The sequence below is a fragment of the Colletotrichum graminicola genome, assembly GCF_000149035.1.
Source record: "Colletotrichum graminicola M1.001 genomic scaffold supercont1.4, whole genome shotgun sequence".
Lineage (NCBI taxonomy): Eukaryota > Fungi > Ascomycota > Sordariomycetes > Glomerellales > Glomerellaceae > Colletotrichum > Colletotrichum graminicola.
The window spans coordinates 641,781-660,548 of record NW_007361008.1 but is presented as its reverse complement, the minus strand read 5'-3'; the positions used below and the strand labels follow the sequence as shown (position 1 = coordinate 660,548).

General features: G+C 53.4%; 6 protein-coding genes across 6 annotated transcripts; 2 read left to right on the top strand and 4 right to left on the bottom strand.

Moving 5' to 3' along the window:
- Positions 1–123: 123 nt before the first annotated feature.
- Positions 124–2,220, bottom strand: GLRG_01488 (PWWP domain-containing protein; the record flags this gene model as incomplete). The annotated part of the gene is made up of 6 exons (XM_008092173.1): positions 124–165; positions 220–747; positions 798–1,022; positions 1,075–1,420; positions 1,490–1,958; positions 2,049–2,220. 6 exons carry the CDS (start codon positions 2,218–2,220, stop codon positions 124–126), a joined length of 1,782 nt encoding a protein of 593 aa, XP_008090364.1.
- An 893-nt stretch (positions 2,221–3,113) lies between these two features.
- Positions 3,114–9,785, bottom strand: GLRG_01487 (Sec63 Brl domain-containing protein; the record flags this gene model as incomplete). The annotated part of the gene is made up of 2 exons (XM_008092172.1): positions 3,114–3,642; positions 3,700–9,785. The coding sequence occupies 2 exons, from the start codon at positions 9,783–9,785 to the stop codon at positions 3,114–3,116; spliced, it is 6,615 nt and encodes a 2,204-aa protein (XP_008090363.1).
- A 584-nt stretch (positions 9,786–10,369) lies between these two features.
- GLRG_01486 (uncharacterized protein) lies at positions 10,370–11,932 on the top strand (the record flags this gene model as incomplete). The annotated part of the gene is made up of 1 exon (XM_008092171.1): positions 10,370–11,932. The coding sequence occupies one exon, from the start codon at positions 10,370–10,372 to the stop codon at positions 11,930–11,932; it is 1,563 nt and encodes a 520-aa protein (XP_008090362.1).
- A 130-nt stretch (positions 11,933–12,062) lies between these two features.
- On the bottom strand, positions 12,063–13,395 carry GLRG_01485 (replication factor C; the record flags this gene model as incomplete). The annotated part of the gene is made up of 4 exons (XM_008092170.1): positions 12,063–12,236; positions 12,289–13,071; positions 13,133–13,211; positions 13,280–13,395. The coding sequence occupies 4 exons, from the start codon at positions 13,393–13,395 to the stop codon at positions 12,063–12,065; spliced, it is 1,152 nt and encodes a 383-aa protein (XP_008090361.1).
- A 1,420-nt stretch (positions 13,396–14,815) lies between these two features.
- Positions 14,816–16,644, top strand: GLRG_01484 (ubiquitin-conjugating enzyme; the record flags this gene model as incomplete). The annotated part of the gene is made up of 9 exons (XM_008092169.1): positions 14,816–14,848; positions 14,947–14,980; positions 15,032–15,126; positions 15,184–15,205; positions 15,263–15,359; positions 15,415–15,426; positions 15,480–15,648; positions 15,709–16,583; positions 16,635–16,644. The coding sequence occupies 9 exons, from the start codon at positions 14,816–14,818 to the stop codon at positions 16,642–16,644; spliced, it is 1,347 nt and encodes a 448-aa protein (XP_008090360.1).
- A 567-nt stretch (positions 16,645–17,211) lies between these two features.
- Positions 17,212–17,976, bottom strand: GLRG_01483 (uncharacterized protein; the record flags this gene model as incomplete). The annotated part of the gene is made up of 1 exon (XM_008092168.1): positions 17,212–17,976. One exon carries the CDS (start codon positions 17,974–17,976, stop codon positions 17,212–17,214), a length of 765 nt encoding a protein of 254 aa, XP_008090359.1.
- Positions 17,977–18,768: the final 792 nt, after the last annotated feature.

Genomic DNA, 18,768 nt, shown 5'->3' with positions numbered 1-18,768 from the left:
GCGATTTAAGAAACCGTATACGCCAGGCAACGCAAAAGGCCAAGCCCCGGTGGCCTGCGGCGCCCACATATGTCTGGACCCATGTCTTCACTCCTAAGAACTTCTGCGATATAAACGGCAGGCCTAAGCCTTGGCCTCGACTGGTTCTGGGGCTGCAAGTGCCGGCTACAAACAAGGTTAGCTAGTGTCACCATGCGCAAGAGACACACTGCCATTTACCTCTTCAGCGGACTTCTCAACCGATTCAGCAGCCTTTTTGGGCGCCTCTTCTGCCGTCTCGGGCTCCGCAGACTTCTGGTTCTTTTGCTCTTTGTCCTCCTTGTCGGCGGGCTTGTCAGCCTCATTGGACTTCTCCGTACCCTTGCTCGTCTCCTTTGAACCCTCCGAGGCAGCAGGCGTGTCCTTCTTCTCCTCACTCTTGGTGCCATTGACACCATTGGTGGGGGCAGGGGTTACAGATGCTGCCGCAGCATTGCCTCCGGCCAATATCTCGGTCCACTTATCCAGTAGCGTCTGCGACCGGCTCTTGAAGTTGAACTCTTCTTCCTTCGGAATCGTGTCAAGCTTCAAGATGGCCTTGAGGACCTTGTTGATCTTGGTTGCGCGAATGATCGAGACCTCGAGGTCTGCGAAGCTCTCGAGTTTGGTGATGTATTCCGACATCAACTTCATCTCTTCCTCCTTAGGCTCTTGATCTCTTGTCAGGAGACCCTTCTGGAGCTTGTGGCGCAGGAAAAGAACCTCTTTCTGTAGAGGCTGTCAGCATTGAACAAAGAGCATACGGGATCTTGACTTACCTCTTTGCGATGGTGCTTCTCTTCAGCGGTGAGCTCAGGCTCCTTGGGAGCCACCTTTTCTGCCTTTTTCTCAACGCTGTCCTTCTTTGCCGATTTGGGCTTTGGCGGCTTTGCAGCCGATTCCTTGCCAGACTTCGGTGTCGCTGTGCCGTTCGTTGTCTTGGGAGTGGAGGATGTGTTCAGCTTGATCTTTGGCTTCTTGGCGGAGTCAGTCCGTGCCGGAGTCTGAAGAGGATGTCAGCAGTTGTTCAAGTTTGTCTGGGGCTTGCACACTAACGCTGACAGCTTCTTCATCAGCCTTACGCTTCTTAGTCTTAGTTTTCTCTTTGGGCTCAGCGACGTCTTCGTCAGCAGCATCAGCCATGTCAACATCCTCATCATCAATGACCGCAGGAGCCTTCTTCTTGTTCTTCTTTGCAGCTTCTCTGGCATCCTTGGCAGCCTGCTTCTGAGCAAGCTCGTCTTGGTACTTCTGCAGTTCGCCCTTGTAATGGTCGAGTGGGTGCTGTTCAATGGCAAGTTCAAAGGCGTCACGCAGTTCAACCTTCTTCACCTTGTCGGTAAGAAGCTCGGTAGCCTTTTCAGAGGATAGCTCCTGAAGCGCAGAGTTTGGTACCCAGCCACTGGAAAATTGTAGGTTAGCTGTTGATCCTCGTAGACATACAAATGCTAGCTGGGGCAATTCGACATACAATTCATTCGTGCGAAGGTACATGACAGGGAACGTGCGGTCGTTCTGTCGCTTGCCACCATCGGCATAGTCCTCACGATATGTGCCATCAGCACGCTTTGCTGTGACGGGGCGACTCTTGAGCAAGGTCTCAGGCAGCATCTCCTCATCGCAGATAATGACGGGCCATTGAGGATACCCCTTGAGCTTGACAAGGAAGTGGTCCCCAGGCTGCGCATTGGTGTGGAAGAACTTGGCCTTGGAAGCCTTCTTGTTGAGCTTCTTTCCTTTATGCTCTGAAATACCAGACGACCTGCGACGCGACTTGGACTTATCGGCTGTCGCATCGGCGGCGTCAGCATCAGCAGCGGCGTTCTCGGAAGCGTCCTTAGCCTCAGATGCATTGGTGGTATCCTTCATATCGACATCCGCATCTTCGTCCTTGGATGGCTCATCCGTCTTACCGGATGATTCAGCGTCTTTGGTGTCAGCTGTTATTCAACACTGCGTCAGTAAAAAGAATCGATTGCGCGATGATAGTGTTGATAACGAGGTGAAGATGACGCGTAGGGATTGGTTACAGTTTGTCTTTTTGGCGCCCTCCTCCTGCGCCTCCTCGGTGTTGCCCTCAGCAGCTGCGTCGGACTCGGATGTTTTCGCGTTGGCGGTAGACGAGGTTCCCTGAACCTTCTTCTCGACCTCCTCCTTCGTGGCAGGCGCGGATTGACCGCTGGTGGTCAGCTCGTCAGACATTGCAGTTGATGGAGCAATAGCTCGGTAGGAGCTGATAGGGAGCAAGGGTATGGATGGGGTAAATTGGCAAGTCGCGACGCCAAAGGCTTAATGCGATGAACTACAGGAAGGACGACGCGTTCTGATACGCGCGGTTCGTGATTTTTGGTTGTCGCGACGATGATAGGAGATGTCCAGGCGGAAAGGAGGATGATAGGCGCAATTGGGAGCTCCCCGTGTTGTGGTGGCAGAAAGGGACGATGGGAAAAGATGAACGCAGAATCTTGGAGTTCGACGCGGATGACGGCGGCAGGACACGTGACCGTGCTGATCCACAAGGCAGTTAAATCGCGTCCACGGGTGCTATCAGTCTCAGTGCTTGCGCTGTGGGAGAGGAGTGTGCTAGACGTGGGACGTGACCCGGTCAATGCCCAGCCCACCGAGCCGAATATCCTCTCATTGCTTGCTTAACACAGCCACCTCCATCCTTCTATATCACAGCCCATGCCCTTTTCAGTACCCCTGGAAGAGACGAACCGCCCTACAGAAACCTCGCCTTCCACTTTTTTTTTGTCTTCATAATAGTATGACGTACTGGTTGTGCCTCGCTTTCTCGAAGGCCACGGTCCAACAAAAGTGTCCCCCCCCACTCTGAATCCTATGTCATCTTTGGCCACTCAAGCACCACCCTCCGAAACTACTGTCACACCGTACACAGTCTGCACAACCAGACCTCAGGCCACTCAACCCTGCCGAAAGAGGAGAAGAGTCGCCTGTAAGTATCGAGCATCGGGAAGAAGAACCGACTCTGACCAAATATTTGTCTATTATCCTCCAACTCCTCTCTCGATCCATATAGTACACATTGAGATATCGTACGGACGGGATGGCTCTGCTATCTTTCGAGCCGTCTATTACTCGTCTTCTTCTTCGTCGCTGTCGTCCATGTCCATGCCCTCCGCGGCTGTGATGGAAAACTCGCGTTCTTGGTCTACTCCAACGTAGCTGTCGCTCATTAGGAACAGCTTCAGGTCGTGCTTACCAGCCGTTGGTACTGTGAATTCCAACTTGACTTTGAGCTCGCGTCCGATTGTGACGCGCTTGATGGCGAGCAAGTTCTTTGTCGTCTCCTCGCCGACCACAAGCCACCAGTTCTCCAATTTCTTGGCAGGGTAGAACGGCGCGTGCACAGTCGGGTCAAACTCGTCGTCCTCGTCCACCTGCCGTTGAATCTGCACACTGACATATGCCGGTTCGTTAGCCCGAATCTCCTCCTCGTCAAGGATGCTGTGCTCGAGCTCAATATCGGGATATTTGTCATTGGTAAAGGCGGCGGCCTCCCCCAGTTGCTTTTGCGAGAGACCGAGACGTTTGACAAGCTTGGCGTAGTCTGGGTTCTCATCGGGGTTCATGGCCTCCATGAAATCGAAAATGTCCTTGACGCTGTGAAAGAGATCGAGGTTAGCTATATATGGAATCAACGATGTCGATGGTACATACCCGAACTCATTAGCCGCCTTCACAACCTCGGGCGTGAAGTGAGGGATCTGCTTCAAGGGGCTGTCGCGGTCCCACATCGCCTGCACAACCATCTGTGACATTTCCATCGCGTTCATGGCATTGAGGTGACCGTCGGAAGAGAGGATGTCGACCGTAGCGCTCAGGAGACTGAGGACCTTGGAGATGATCACCTCTTGGTCTTTGGCCAGGTCAATTGGCAGCTGCATCCTGGAGAAGTGTGCTTGGAGAAGAACAAAGGCCTTGAAATGCGCCGAGTCGTATACGGGCTCAGCCATCTTGACAGGAATGCGGTCGTAGATGCGGCGGAGGATACCCTCCTCGTGCCTCCTGATCTGTATGGCCTCGAATTCGGTAGCCGATGTGATGATTTCAAGGACGCCCTTGAGCTTTGTCTTGGCACTGAGAGACAGAAGGAAGGTCTGCATCGTAATGTAGGAGATGTTGTAGTAGGCAGCAATCATCGCTGCATTCTGCGGCGCCACTGAGCCGTCATCCTCATCAAGCTCAATGATCTTTGAGTCACTCAGCTCCTGTAGGGTCGTCTGGATCAAATCGGACATGTAATCGCTGAGGCCGTCTTGTGTGGTGCTGGTAAGGCTGTAGAAGCTGGGATTCGCGAGAAGACGTCTGTAAAAGTAGGTGAATGTCGTCCAGTTTATGGCGTCATCTCCTGACTCGATCATTTTGGTGCTGATCTCGGTCACAAAGGCATCGTGGAGGTAGTTGTGTAGATGAGACTCGACAGGAAGGGCTTCGTTCAGGAACTTCTTGTAGAAGTCTCTCTTTGCTGCTGGGAGCATGAGAACACCTCTGCCTCTGCCATCCTTCGAGGCGCGCAGAGCCTTGCCGAACATGTGCAAGATCTCGCTCAAAGAATAATCGATGTAACGGTGCTCTCGGCCTTCGAAATACTGCGTACCCATGACAACAACAAGATGGGCGGTACTGTTCAATTCCCAGCAAACATCACGAGAAGCGACCAGAACTTGAATGGCGCCGTGCTCGTACAAGTGTTTGACGATGCGCTTGTCACTCTGGCTCAGAGCCTCATGATAGTATCCGACACCGTGAGAAAGGGCCTCGGCTAGAGCTTCCTCGTTGACGCGGTTAAGAAGAGGGCGCATCTGCTCAACCTCGGCGTGCAGGAAGCGATCCTCGTCGTCGTCCATAAAGGCGGCGGTCAGGAGGTCGCGGGTCGTGGCTCGGGTTTGCTTTCGACTCGGCACGAACACAATGGCTGGCTTGTCTGCAGACATCTGGGTGATAGCCAGGTAGGTGGGCTTCGCCATGGAAAGCATTAATGAGGGGAAGTGAGGGTTGGTGTATGACTGGATATGAAGTTCGAGAGGGACGGGGCGAACGTGGGGGCTAAAGTTGTAGATGTCATGCTTCTTCGCATCGATCCACTCTCCAAGGTCGCGAGCATTCGCAAGAGAAACGCCGAGAGCAATGATTCTCATCGGGAGTTCGGTCTGAGTCCTGATATAGTGCATCCTTGAAACGATGATTTCATAGACGTAACCCATTTGATTGCCCAAGAGATGGACCTCGTCCGCGATGAAAAGCTCCACAGTCGAGACGTTCTTGCGGCGCTTCCACTGGCGGGAAAGCACATCCCACTGAATGGGCGTTGCAAGGACTAAGTCGCTGCGCTCCAGAATCTTCAAATCCGTGGTGGTCTCTCCTGTGAGCTTCTCGATTGTCTTGCCGCCGCGTAGACCACTGAGTCTCTTCTGCCAATCATCGAGTCTAAGGTCGACAAGCTCTTGGAATGGGGCGATATAAACAGCGCGACCAGCGTCTACCTTGGCCCAATGGCGCAACAGAGCGAACTCAGCGCACACAGTTTTGCCACTGCCGGTCGGCGCACCCACGAACACGTTTTGGTCGGTATTGTATAGGGAATTGAAAGTCTGTGTTTGGATACGGTTGAAGTGATCCCAATTAGGGTACAGCTTCGTGTATTCCTTGGCCTTCAAAGCCGCAACGGGTAGCGGCTGAAGCTCGAGGAGTTCCGTGTGAGGTGGAAACCTCTCGGGCAGTATAAGCTTGTGGAAAGACACCGGCAACCTCGTCTCAGAATGCATCCAGCGGTCCGAGATGACGGAGATGAAGTAGTTAGGGGGCATTGGCTCCGTGATTGGCACGGTGAAGTCGACAATATGCTCGTTTGACTCGGACTCGGCGTACTCCTTGCGCAGCAGGAACTGATCACTGAAAAGAATATCTTCCCCGTCGCAGTCCTCGACAAAGATCCAGAAACTCTCCGCGGGACCGTGGACCTCAACGTCCCACTCGAAATTAGGGGAGATGCTTAGTTCAACTCGAAGCATGGACCTGGTCAACGGCTGGACTTGAGCCTGAACCTCGACTCTGGGAAACTTGGTCACCAGACTGCAGACAGTCCTGCCGGCCTTGGGCATACCAAGCAGCTCTCCCATGCGAGGAGGATCGAGATCGAAGTAATTGCTCCAGGACACTTCGATCCTCTCCGCCTTCTGCACAATGTCTCTGGGGCAGCCGGGAAACTGACGTAGTGGTGACATAGTCGGCCACATGCGCTTCTCAGCCATCTTGCAGAGATCCAGAGCAGTCTTGGCCACGGATGCCCAGCCCTTCTTCATGGTTATTTCGAAGATGGCGCGAAGAATACGGCCAGCGGATTGCGTGACGTACACCATATCGGCCATAAGAGCAAGGCCATCCAGCTTGAGTCGCGAGATATAAGCTTGGAGGAGTACGTTGATCTTGGCGTGTGGTTCTTCGATGCTCTCCTTGACTGGGATGGGGACTCTGCCCAAGAGCTTCGCGAGCTCGAGTTTCTCGTCCTGGCGCACAGGGATGTACTTGAACTCTGCGCTGAGAGAGAAGACTCTGAAAAGCTCAATGGTGGTGATCGAGGGCTGAATGAGGTTGTTGTAGGTCTCCATAGAACCATGAGTGATGTAGTAGTGTGACGCAATACGGCCAAGCTCCGTTGATTGAAGCTTGCCAGTCTTCTCATCATACTTGACGAGATTTGACTTTCTGAGCACTGATGCAGCGGAGTGAACGAGATCGACCCGCTTCTGTTCAAGAGCTTCATCGTCTTCGTACTCTGCACCGACTTGGTATAGGCCGGGTGACCGTAGCATGCGCACGAACAAGTACGTGTAGCCAAGCCATTCCACACCCTCATCTCTACTCCTGACATTGCCAAGCACTATCTCGGCGTTCAGATTATCAACAAGCCGGCTGACGAACTGACTCTCAATCGGTAGCTGCTGGTTTAGAAGAGAGAGGTAATACTGGATCTCGTTTTGAGTTGTGATGATGATGCCCTCGCCGTATGTATCGAATTGCGGCCGGCCGGCACGACCGAGCATTTGCAACACGTCTTGCGGGCTAAGCTCGACCCAGCTGCCTTTCTCCGGAGAGTAAACCGAAGTGCCCTTAATGATGACTGTGTGAGCAGGCAAGTTGACCCCCCAGGCAAGAGTGGCCGTGCACACAAGGACCTGGATAGCGCCACGGGCGAACAGGTCCTCAACATCAGTACGGTCGATACGGTTCATACCAGCATGATGGATGCCAAAACCGTAAGGTAGGATATCCTTGAGGTCCTTGTCGGTGGCTTGGCTCGCTGCTTCGTTAAGGACCTCACGGCTTCCAGCATCGTGGCGAAGGATTTGGTTGATTGTGTCCATCTCCAACGCCTTGTCCCTGATGTAACGCGCTGTCTTGGCCGTCTCCTTTCGGGAGTGGACGAAGATGAGCATTTGGTTCCGGTTCGCTCCAACATGCTCGATGACTTTGTTGTAAGTGACGTCGTTCATGGTTTTCAGTTGCTTGATGGCCTTGCGATCCGTGACACCAATGAATTCCTGTCGCAGAGGGCAAGGACGGAAGCTGCCATCGAAGTGGAAAAGGCCGGTGTTGATATCCACGCGCAAGAAGCTAGCAACATCCTTGTAGTTAGGCAGCGTAGCAGACAGGCCAACTAGACGAACGGGTTCGCCGGTCTGCTCAGTCTTTCTAATAGTCCTGCTCACAATGCTTTCTAGGACAGGGCCACGGTCATCATGAAGCAAATGGATCTCGTCGATGATGACCAGGCGGACGAGATTGGTGTATGTAAGATCAGTAGCCTTTCGCGTGATGACGTCCCACTTCTCAGGGGTGGTGACGATGATCTGTGTTTCTGCGATTTGTTGCTTGGTAAGTTGTCGGTCACCAGTCAACTCAGAGACCTTCACACCGTAGGGTTCAAGTCGCTTGCCAAAGTTGCCAACCTGCTCCTGTACCAACGCTTTCAAGGGCGCGATGTACACGATCTTGAAAGCATCCAAATCGATGTCACCTGTCTCGGGGTTGCGGTTCTTGCCGATTTCTCGAAGAATGGTGAGCATTGCCACGTTCGTTTTTCCACTACCAGTAGGGGCACAAATGAGCATGTTGCCATCGTCTCCAAATGCTGTCGGGTAGCACTTGGACTGGATCTTGTTTAGGGATTTGGTGGTGCCGAATGGCAAGCGTGACCATTCGGGCATTTCGGTAATAGGAACGAGTGTGTCACTGGGATCACTGCGCTTCTTGGGTGCGGGGACGTGGATTTCCTCATAGCCCTTGAAAGTGCGTTTCGTAGAGCCCTCTGGCAGCCTGACCTTGGGGTTACTCATCAAATGGTTGCCCTGGTCAAAGACCAAGTTCTCCAGGTTGATAAGTTTCCGCGGTTGCAGACCACCCTTAAGTCCTTGGGGACGTTCTGATTCTGCAGGAGGTGCGTTTGCGAGGGACGACGGTGCGTCGAGGTCCATTTTGATCTCCATCTTGCGACCCTTCTGGTCGTCCGTCTTCTTCCCCAACTTCTCATTCAGGATCCACTGAAGGCCTTCGGAAGCCATCTCGCGCTCGATAACAGCCCGCTCCTCGTCTGTCTCAGCTCTTGAGTGACGAGTCAGCCAGACCACCTTCTCCCTGTTTTCAATAAGAAGTTGCACCAATTCGTGGTGCTCGTAGTCGAACAGCTCCATGAGATCGTTTTCAATCTCTCGAAGAGGCTTCTCGTCTCCACCCTGCCCATCAGGCTCGCCAGAGAGAAGACGCAGCGCATCAGTCGTCTTGTCGTGTTGCTCGTGAGAATCGGCGTAGAGCTTCCCGATTTGTCGCTGCAACCAGAATGCATCTATATCTCTGGCAGAGATTGTCTTTGACTGCTTCGCATCCTGTGTTTGCTTTTTCGGGGCCGAATCGATGACCATGGCGTCTTCGTCCGGTTCCTCCGCCTCTTGGGCATCAGCGGCGGGCTGGTCCTCGTCCTCGTCCGCATCTTCGTCTTCTGAAGATTCTTCCCTGACCTCATTGACAATGCCTCCCTCTTCGTCTTCTGAATCTTCGAAAACGACAGCGACGCCTTGTCTCTCATCAAGCTCGTCTCCGTCGGCGTCGGCTGTATTATCGTCCATATCTTCATCCTCGTCCTGCGCATCGTAATCTGTGATCTTCTTTCCGAGGTTTACGAGCTCGTTGAACTCCTTTGCGCTCATTGAGACACCCAGGAGATCGTCAATCTCCCTCTTCTTCTCCGTGTCCTTCAGGTCGTCATCTTTGAGAAATTCCAGGGTCACGTCAGCGGCGCTGATCACGGCAGTCTGAGGAACGTCGCCAAGGTTGTCGGACACGATCTTCAGAATCAGTTCGAAGGTTGCTCGTGTTGCGGGCGTACGTGGACGATATCGAATGCCTTCGACAAGCAAGTCTCCAGTTCCCAGGACACCAGCACCTCTCGGTTGTGCTACCTCACCCTTCTTCTTCCGCTGCTCGCGCGCGAGCACATCCTCTCCCTCTTGCAATTTCCCGCGTTCAACATCGGGAAGACCCGTTGGTTTCTTCTGCTTTGGTGCCGATTCACGAGCGACGCGTGCTCCCATGTCGCGGATGCTCAGCTTGCCGGCGAGAGACTCGGGGTCGCCTGTGGCCTCGTCGTTTCGTCTCGACACGAACCGGCGGTCCGCCTGGAGAACCAGGTTGGACATCGCCGAGTACTTGTACTGGGAGACATCGCGGTGTTGGTCCTGGTTCGACATCTTGGCTGTGTATTTACGGGTATTCTATCGTGTCGTTTGCACCTGAATCTCGAAGTGTTGTAGGAGCTTGTCAAGCGACAGCAACGAACGGCTTGCGCCGAGCCTTTATCCTGTTGGAAACGCCGTGTTCGCCTCGAAGTCTAGCTCATCCGTTCAGATATTAAAGTAATGAATTTTGTTTCAGTCTTCATCGACTCAATGAGAAGGCTGTCGCTGAGTGGCTAAAGTGGGCGGAGGCGTGTATTGGTGTCTTCGACGCCTGTCGCGCGGAACAAATTTCGTCTGCTGCTGCCGATGGCAAAACCGGAGAAATATGGCGCTAAGCGATAAACGCGCTAGCGGCCTTTCAACTCAGGCAGATAGCTGCACGTGACGTGAAACATCGATACAGGGTGGACCAGTAAGGCCAAACCAATCCACACCACCCCCCCTGAACCCATCGAGCTGTGTAAATCATGAGTCTGACAATTGTCAACACGCCAATGACGAGAGTAATCTCGGCGCTATACACAAACGGCGGTGGCCCAAAGCATGCGAACAAACCGGACATGTGTTCTATGGCTTGAGCTTTGGCGGAAAACAACATGGATTCAGTACCCAAATCAATACAGAAGGTCCAGGCATCACTTGAGCCTTACATCAAATCACGGGAGCAAGTGGCCTATATTCGACGCGCCTTAGCTCTTCACCTTCAAGCTTGTGGCCAGCCCAGTTCCATCCAGAAGCCACTCTCACTCATCGATTTCTCGTGCAGAGTTACGCCGACGCAAGAAGTTAGAGGCTTACAAAAGGAATATCTAAGAGCACTGGACGCCAACCTCAAGGCTCGCAATGAGTACGAGAACACAAGAAATGAAACAACGACAGCCCCTTCTTCCCGGCCCAAAAATATCGATACCAAAGATCAGGTCGAAGAGCACGTTACTCTCGTCAAATTGCGACAGAAACGCCAACGCCTACAGACGGTACAGAAATACCTGGATCTGTTGATGCGCCAGCCTGCAGCATCTCCGGACTTTCTCGACCCGGATGATATATTCAAAAACTCCCCCCTTCTTCCAAATGTGCCCGAAGAAGTTTTGAACGGCTTTACAGTCAGTGCGAGCACTACCAAAACGGACCTGGGTGGGCTGGCTGGTCAGTTGGAAAAGGTCGTGCTCAGGGCCAAGTTGCTCCTGCAACGTGAGGAACAGCTTTTGGCAGATGTTCGACAGAGGACGGGGGCCTTGGCAGGCCAGGTCCGTGACGAGGCAAAGGTGCATGCTCTGGATGCGACTCGAACGGAGCTGATCAACTGGATCGAGGCTGAGCTTAGCAAGGCGTCGGGAGAGTCGGATGACAATGCAGCGACAGAGAGAAACGGATTCAACTCCCATACTGAACAGGAGACCATCGACCAATATTTAGCCGAGATCAAGGACAAATACAACAGATACACGGCAGCGAGAAAAGCAGTACTCAACCTCGTCTCAGAACCGACACAGCCGGTTCTGAAACCCGGGGGCGAGGGCACAACCGGCTCTGGCCAAAGCCAGCGTGTACCAGCGGCACCGGCCGCCCACCTCCTCATTCCTTACCTCGACAAGCTTCTCTCCTTGTCGCGGGAACAAAAGGGCATGATAACACAAAAGTCACACGTTCATGCCGTTGTAGCCAAGCAGGCCAAAGAAACTCAGCAGGCACTTGACCACCTTGCTGAAGAAAGTCAGCTTCTCCCGGGGCACCCCATGCCTGGCGCAGGCAGGCCAAAGTCTGGCTTCGGAGAGGACTTCTCCACCGCCGTGTCCGAGAAACCGACGTCTTCGGATCGCGTCAAGCCCTGGGTGTTCGCGGCAGACTCGGCAAAGATTGCTACACTGGAAGCAGTTGCTGAAAAGATCGAGGAGGGCCAGCTCGCGCTGGAAGGGTCCATGGTGGCGCTTCAGGAAGTCGATAAACTGCTGGGCCAAGGACCTGAGGAGCCTGAGAAGGAAGCAGTGGGGGATGCGACGGAGGAAGACATTTGGCTGACGCAAGGGTCGACCAACAAGACGGGCGCAAGGAAGCATGCGACCCATCAGAGGAAGGGGTCAACGGTTAACCCTAACGACATCTGGTCTGCCATCGATGGAAAACTTGGTCTCATCGGTGAAGAAAATGAAATTTGAAGAAAGCCCGAATGTGGTATATACCCTGTACAGTTTGGTTTTTTTTTGCATACCATTATCAACGCCTCTACTGTCCAGATCCGGACGCCATTTGTTGTTCGTCAAATCCATTCACGGCTACTCCGGCTGACTAGTTGTTGCCCCGTCCACTCATAACCCCTGATATCCTTAAGGCAAGGTCAAGGATGGTCAAGTGCTCGTCCGCGCCATCGACAAGTCTCTTATCAACTTCGGAGAAGATAAGAACGATCTTATTCTTCTGAACATCTGGAATTGTCTCGTCGAAAACGATGGATTGGTAGAGCTGCACAATGGTAAATAGGCGGGTTTCGATTTCGTAGAAATGAGCGACTTACCTGCGTAACGACTTGCCCGGCGCTCCAGCCATCGGCAACCATATCTTCAACCACCTTTGCCACGGTCTGGTATGTGTCTACGGTGCCCTGTGGACGTATGGCACTGACGAGCTCGTCAATTGTGTTTTCGGGGATGACTCCAGCAATATCCTCAACGATCTTGACAGTGACAGGCCTTTTGTCGACATCCATGGCATCATCCCCAGAGGTATCCTTGTCTCCAGCGCCCACCAACCGCGCTGCACTCTGCAGGTATGTGATGGCCTTGCGTAAATCACCCTCGCTGCACTTGATGAGCGCATCCACGGCGCCATCCTCCAGCTGCACCCCTTCGTTCTCGGCAATGTCCCCAAGTCGCTTCTTGGCGTTACCTTGGTCTAAGCTCTTGAAGCGAAACTTGCTGCAACGACTAGCAAGAGGATCAATGATGCGCGTGACGTAGTTGCAGATTAGGCAAAATCGCGTGATCTTGCTATATGTCTCCATGGTCCGACGGAGGGCGCTCTGAGCATCCTGTGTCATCGAATCGGCCTCGTCGAGGATGATGATCTTGAAGGGCGGACAAGGATATCTCTTCTTGTATTCGTTCGTCGGGTTCGTCAATTGCATGCGAGCAAAGTCCTTTACCTTCTCTCGAACGATGGAAATTCCACGCTCGTCGGAAGCATTTAGTTCGAGCACTCGCGACTTGATCATCTCAGGTCCGTAGAGCTCTTTAGCTAGGGCCAGAACTGTCGATGTCTTTCCCGTACCAGGCGGGCCGTAGAAGAGCATGTGAGGGAGCTGCGTACATAGGTCAGCTTTCTACAGAGCCCAACTGTCGAATGGCGCAGGGCGGTCATACGTTGGAGGCTTGCAGTGTTCTCTGCAAAACAGTGACGGTGTGGTCCTGCGCTGTGACATCGCTGAGGGTTTTTGGGCGGCTTTCGCAGAGGGTCAACATGCAAAAACAGAACAAGTTATCTTCAGAGCTGTGAACGGGGAGACGAACTATTTTTCAACCCACGGCTGTGCCCTCGGTGGCTGCGCAGATTTCTCTTGTTTCTGGGCCGACGTCCCGTTCGCAGCGGCCGCCTTCCGGGCCTTGAGGTCGAACCAACTCGCCATGAGGAAATAGAATTGGCTGATTGCTGTAAGCTCTTGCGTGTGCTCCGCTGGTTGTGGTCGGATCAATCGTGGCTGACCCCGCGTAGTGGTGTAGTGGTGCAGTACCTAATGACAATCGAGTAAGTTCAATTAAAGTGCCAGACGCGATGCTGACCGTGGAGTTGACGCGTCTTGCAGCTTTCTCGGTTGACAGGGATCGGGGATGTGCACCCACCGCGTGCGTGCGTCTCTCTACGTGCCGCACGGTACGCACGGAACCCCGCGGCGACTATGCACCCACTCTAACTGAGGCACCTGGAGGTCACTCAAGGATATGAGCATTTGCCTCTATTCGTACGTGCAAACGAGCATGCCATATGGGACATCGTATCATAGCCGCAACCCTTGCGATATGGCCCAGAATTTGATATTATTTGGTCTTCAATCATTTCGAGACGGGAGCTGGTACGGTATCATTCAATCTTGCTATTATTGCAACGTAAGCTCTGAATAGCTATCCATGTTGCGGTTGCCTTAATTGCCTGCAATGGGTCTCAGAAGGCCTAGGGATCTTGAGACAAGTCTTGTGCTGTTAATATACCGATTATTGCCATTACGTATTGTCCAAGAAAAAAGCATGTACCCAACATGCACATCTATCCATCGCTCAGGAGCAACAAGGACAAAGGGCGACGGCGTCCTTGGCAGATACAAAAGAAAGCCACGGACAGCTAAGGGCAGTAAAGGAATAATTGACTTATGGCTCGCCAGAGGAAGTATAACCTTTGGGCGAGACACCGGAAGGCAACAGCATGACTGCCTGGCCCTTAAGTTACCTAAGGGAGAAACGGGAAATTCAAGGCCACTTTCTCTGAGGTGCAAGATCAAGCTCGGATCATAGTGCCGTCAGCCGTTGTGGGGCATCCCGGTCCAGCACTGGGAAAGGGAGGGGAATGTACGGGATACTACGGATACGGATACGGTATACCTATGTAAGCGGCCCAGCTCATTGCCACACCGCACTGCAGCGATTCAACCGCATCAATGCACACTAAAATTACCCCTCCTGCCCCGCCAAACTGCTGATTTTGTGCAGCTGCTTCCTCCCAGTGTTCCAGCGTTCCAGTGTCCCAGCGTCCATCCCGACAAGGCACCTTCCCACCCGGAGTACTTCTACTTCTACCAGCAGGGCAGCCGCCACCGACCGACCAACCGAACTGACTGATCAACCAACAGAAGTTGCATTTGACCGTTTGCTAAACTCTCTTGACTGTCCTGGACTTCATCTCCGTCAGGCTCTCAGGCCGCGCCCGCTTGATCGGCTCAACATTAAAGTCTCCAACAAGGCAAGCGACTGCTCTCGTCTACTTACAGCATTCCGAACCAAAAGGACCACGCGACTGCTCGCCAAGGGAGCCGCACAGCGCTCAATCCATTAAACATGGCGGATCAATCCATCATTCGCATCACCAAGGTAGCCTCCCTGACCCCCGCCCATCTTCCTAGGTACCTCGGAACGGAGGGTCAGAATCGCAAGGCTGACGCTATTATTATTATTATTTTGCACAATAGGAGCTGAGTGACATCCAGCGAACATCAGATCTCTGTACGATTGCCCCATTCTCTGAGCGAAGACTTGCGCTGACCTACCTGCCAGCTCTGGCTGTCGCTTGCCGGGATGTCGATGTTCGCAATGTCAAGGCCTTGATCATCGGCCCCCACGACACCCCCTACGAGTTCGGTTTCTTCGAGGTACATGGATTATATTTGGCGTTGCACAGTCTCGACCGCATGCTGACTTACAGCCAGTTCGCAATCCGGTTCAACAAGGGTGCGTCTCTACTGTGCCTGCCTTTGCCATTTTGTTCTTGGCCTGACGTAGAAACAGAGTATCCTCGCAAATCACCAAGCGTGAACGGAATCACGACGAACGGAGGACGATGCCGGTTCAACCCGAACATATACTCGTCCGGCAAGGTTTGCTTGTGGGTTCAAATCAACGAAGAATGTTGGACTGGGTGGTTGCTAACGCTGCTGCAGGTCAATTCTTGGGTACAACGAGGCATGTTAGGGTTTCCATGGAACGTCTGACTAATAGCATGTAGCACCTGGCGTGGAGAGCGTGGTGAAGAATGGTCCGCGGCACAGGGCCTTGAGTCCATCCTCATCTCCATTCAGAGCCTGATGTCAGGCAATCCTTACGAAAACGAGCCCGGTTTCGAGGAGGCGAATGATGCGTCAGACAAGAAGAACCAGAAGGACTATGTTCAGAAGGTGGGCAGGTTCAGTGTCATGAGGTGGCGAGAAACGAACATAATTAACATGGATGCCCAGATCCGCCACGAGACTCTACGAATTTCCGTGATTCAACGCATGGAGGAGTATTTGGGCTTGACTCCCGATGGCAACGCAATTGCCCAACAGTCGGCGGTAGATGGAGAACAGCTGGATATGGACACTGAGGACATGGATGGCACCAGCGTCCCCTTCGAGCCCTTCAAGGATCTGTGTAAGCGAAGGTTCCTCTGGTACTACGACAACTATCTGCTCGCTATCCAGAAGGCCAAGACCGAGGTCAAGGACCATCAAGCTTTTGTGCGTATGCCATTCGAAGGCGCTAGCAACTCCATGGATGGCAAGTTCAACTACACGGAACTGGAAAGGCGTCTCCGCAACGTCAAGGCTGCGCTGGACAACGAGCTTCTCAAATGGGCCATGGAGGGTCACACCGCAAGCGAGAAGGAGATGACAGTCTCGGTAAACCTACGGCACCAATACGAGCAGGTGGTGCAAACATTCAAACGCCAGGACATTCCTCATGATGTTCAGCTGGAGGATAACAACCCTTTCATATGGGTAATCACCTACTTTGGACGGCCTATGACGAACCTTGACGGCGGCCTCTTCCGTATCAAGATGCACTTCAGCCCGAGATTCCCCGAGGAGCAGCCTCGCGTCAAGTTCCAAACCCGCATCTTCCATCATCGCATCTCGGCGGATGGAACGACTTGCTACTTCCCGAACTCACTCAGAAAGGACGATGTGCGTTCCCACATCGAGGCTGTCTTTACGGCATTGGAGGAAGAGGATCCGGCCTACGACCCTCGAACCCTGGTGAACCCTGAGGCGCACAAGCTCTATTGGGGAGGCGCTGATGGACGTAAAACATACAACCGTCAACTTCGCAGATCAGTACAGCTAAGCATGGAGTAAACAACAACCTGCCATCTCATCGTTTGCTGCGGCTAACTTGTCTTTAGGGACTTCTGATGTCTGCGTGGCATGTCACGTTGCGCGTTTGAAGTTTCAGATCACGCAACAGCCGCGCAAGCATACAACCGTGTGTTTGGTACACCTTCAGGACATAAGCCGGCTTGGACTCTTCGGTCGGAACGATGGGGATTAATAACGGTCAGCTTTGGGTTTACCTGGGTTCATCATGGCTTCTAAGGAACTGGGTGGCGTTTACGGCATCGGAATCATGCATACCAGGAACGGGTTAGGGGGCTGAATCCTTTAGACTCCAGTAGATACCTCAACTAATGACGCAACGAAATGAGCCTTCTTCCTCCTCGTTTTGGCACAAAATATCAACTCCATGTGCTTGCCTCAGTCAGAAGGAGACATCAGAACGCGACTCAAAATACAAAGTCCCTTTGTGGCCTAGGCCCTATGCTCGCCGTGACGCCGACCCATCCCTAAGCAACCATATGCGTACCGACTCATAATCTCATGATTTCCATAATACAGCATTAATCATACATCCATCCGTAGGATATTATTCCTTTCTTCATATATCGTGATTAGAAACACACCTGGTCGCAAATGTGACATTCTTTAGCGCTTGCCTCCTTTCACCTTCTTGTCGATTCTATCCTTCCCAGGGGTGTAGGGTGCCGCAACGCCGATGAAGGGCCTCTGGTTACCTCCGGGCTCTCCCTTGAACTCGTATGTCCCGTTCGGTCCCAACGTCGCAGGCGTACCTTGACTCGGTCGCGCTATTTGGTCCGAATGGATCTTATCGAGAGACTCGCCGACAACAGCATACTGCGACCAGTTGATGGGCGGACAGCGCACAACATTCTGGGGTTTGGGCAAAGTCTCCCAAGGCTGCGGGTCTGCCTTCGCCTTTCCTTGTCCGGCGCCGCCCTCTCCAGCACCCTGCCTGGCTTTTTTGTCCTCCGTCTCATCATCTGAGTCGGAGTCGGACTCTGGGAACAGTTTGTCGCCCTGCGTGTGCACCTTGCCTGCTCCGAGATCAGCGAGGAAGGCAGAGGGGTTCTCCACGGCAGCATTCTTCGCAGCATTGAGCGCTTGAATGTCGACAGCAGCCTTCTTCGACTGCATCTGAAGGATAGAGATGGCTGACTTGAGGGCCAGGACGTCGGGATTAGATTCAAAGTCAATGGGCTCCGGTCGCGGAGGGGGGATGGCGGTAGCCGTCGGCGGCTGGGAGGCGTGGGTAAGGACCGGGCGGTCGGCGGCGAAAGGGGCCACGGGGTCGGGAAGGCGGGCGGGGGGCAGAGTCGGGGTTATGGGGCTGATTGGGGGTCGGGCGGGGGATGAGGAGCGAGAGGAGCGCGGAGGGGTCTGGTGCGCCATGGGATTTGTTGCTTCCGCCGTCGACGTAGTTGCAAGTGTCGCGACGCTAGCCGCAGACGCAGATGGCGCTGGTACTGGAGCGCTCGATGTCCGCGGAGAGACCGGGTCTGTTGATATCGTAAGGCCGGGCATGGTGGGCGAGGCTGGCGACTGCCTCAGGAAAGGGGGATTTGTGTTGGTTTGTCTTCTTCGTGGTGGGTTTGTAAGCGGAAGAAACGAATATCAGAGGTTGGAATGTCCTTCTCTTGGTGGGGTTCGCATGACGGAGGAGGGTAAGGTCAGGGGGTCGGAGCTGGAAGTGCACCGTGCGTTCCTCAAGCCGCCGCGTGTGGTGTGGAGATGGTTCGGCAACTTTGTCAGCGTCGGGGTCACTGGCGCGAGCAGGCTGCTTTTGGATTAAGTCGAGTACGCCGGAGCCTGTGGAAGATTTACAGAGCAAAAAAAAAATGTTGCGACAGTTCAGACGGTCGAAAACTGGCCGAATACTCCAAGCCAACGGAGGTCAGTATGGCAAGGTGAAAATACTATGTAGGCATTTGAAACGGAGGGCGGGCCGAGGCGTGACGCCCTTTGATTGTTGTTTCTTGTCACCAATCCAATACAAGAAATCGGTACTAGTGAAAAGACGGGGGGATCGAAACATGCGCCCTGAGAGGCTGACATTCAAATACACTCTTACCACTGGCTGAGGCTATTCAATGTCATGAACCCGACACTCAGGGCCGAGGCGGGCAATGCACGGTCTTCTTACACTACTAGAGGCTTGGAGTTGAGACGAGTGTGATTGGTTCT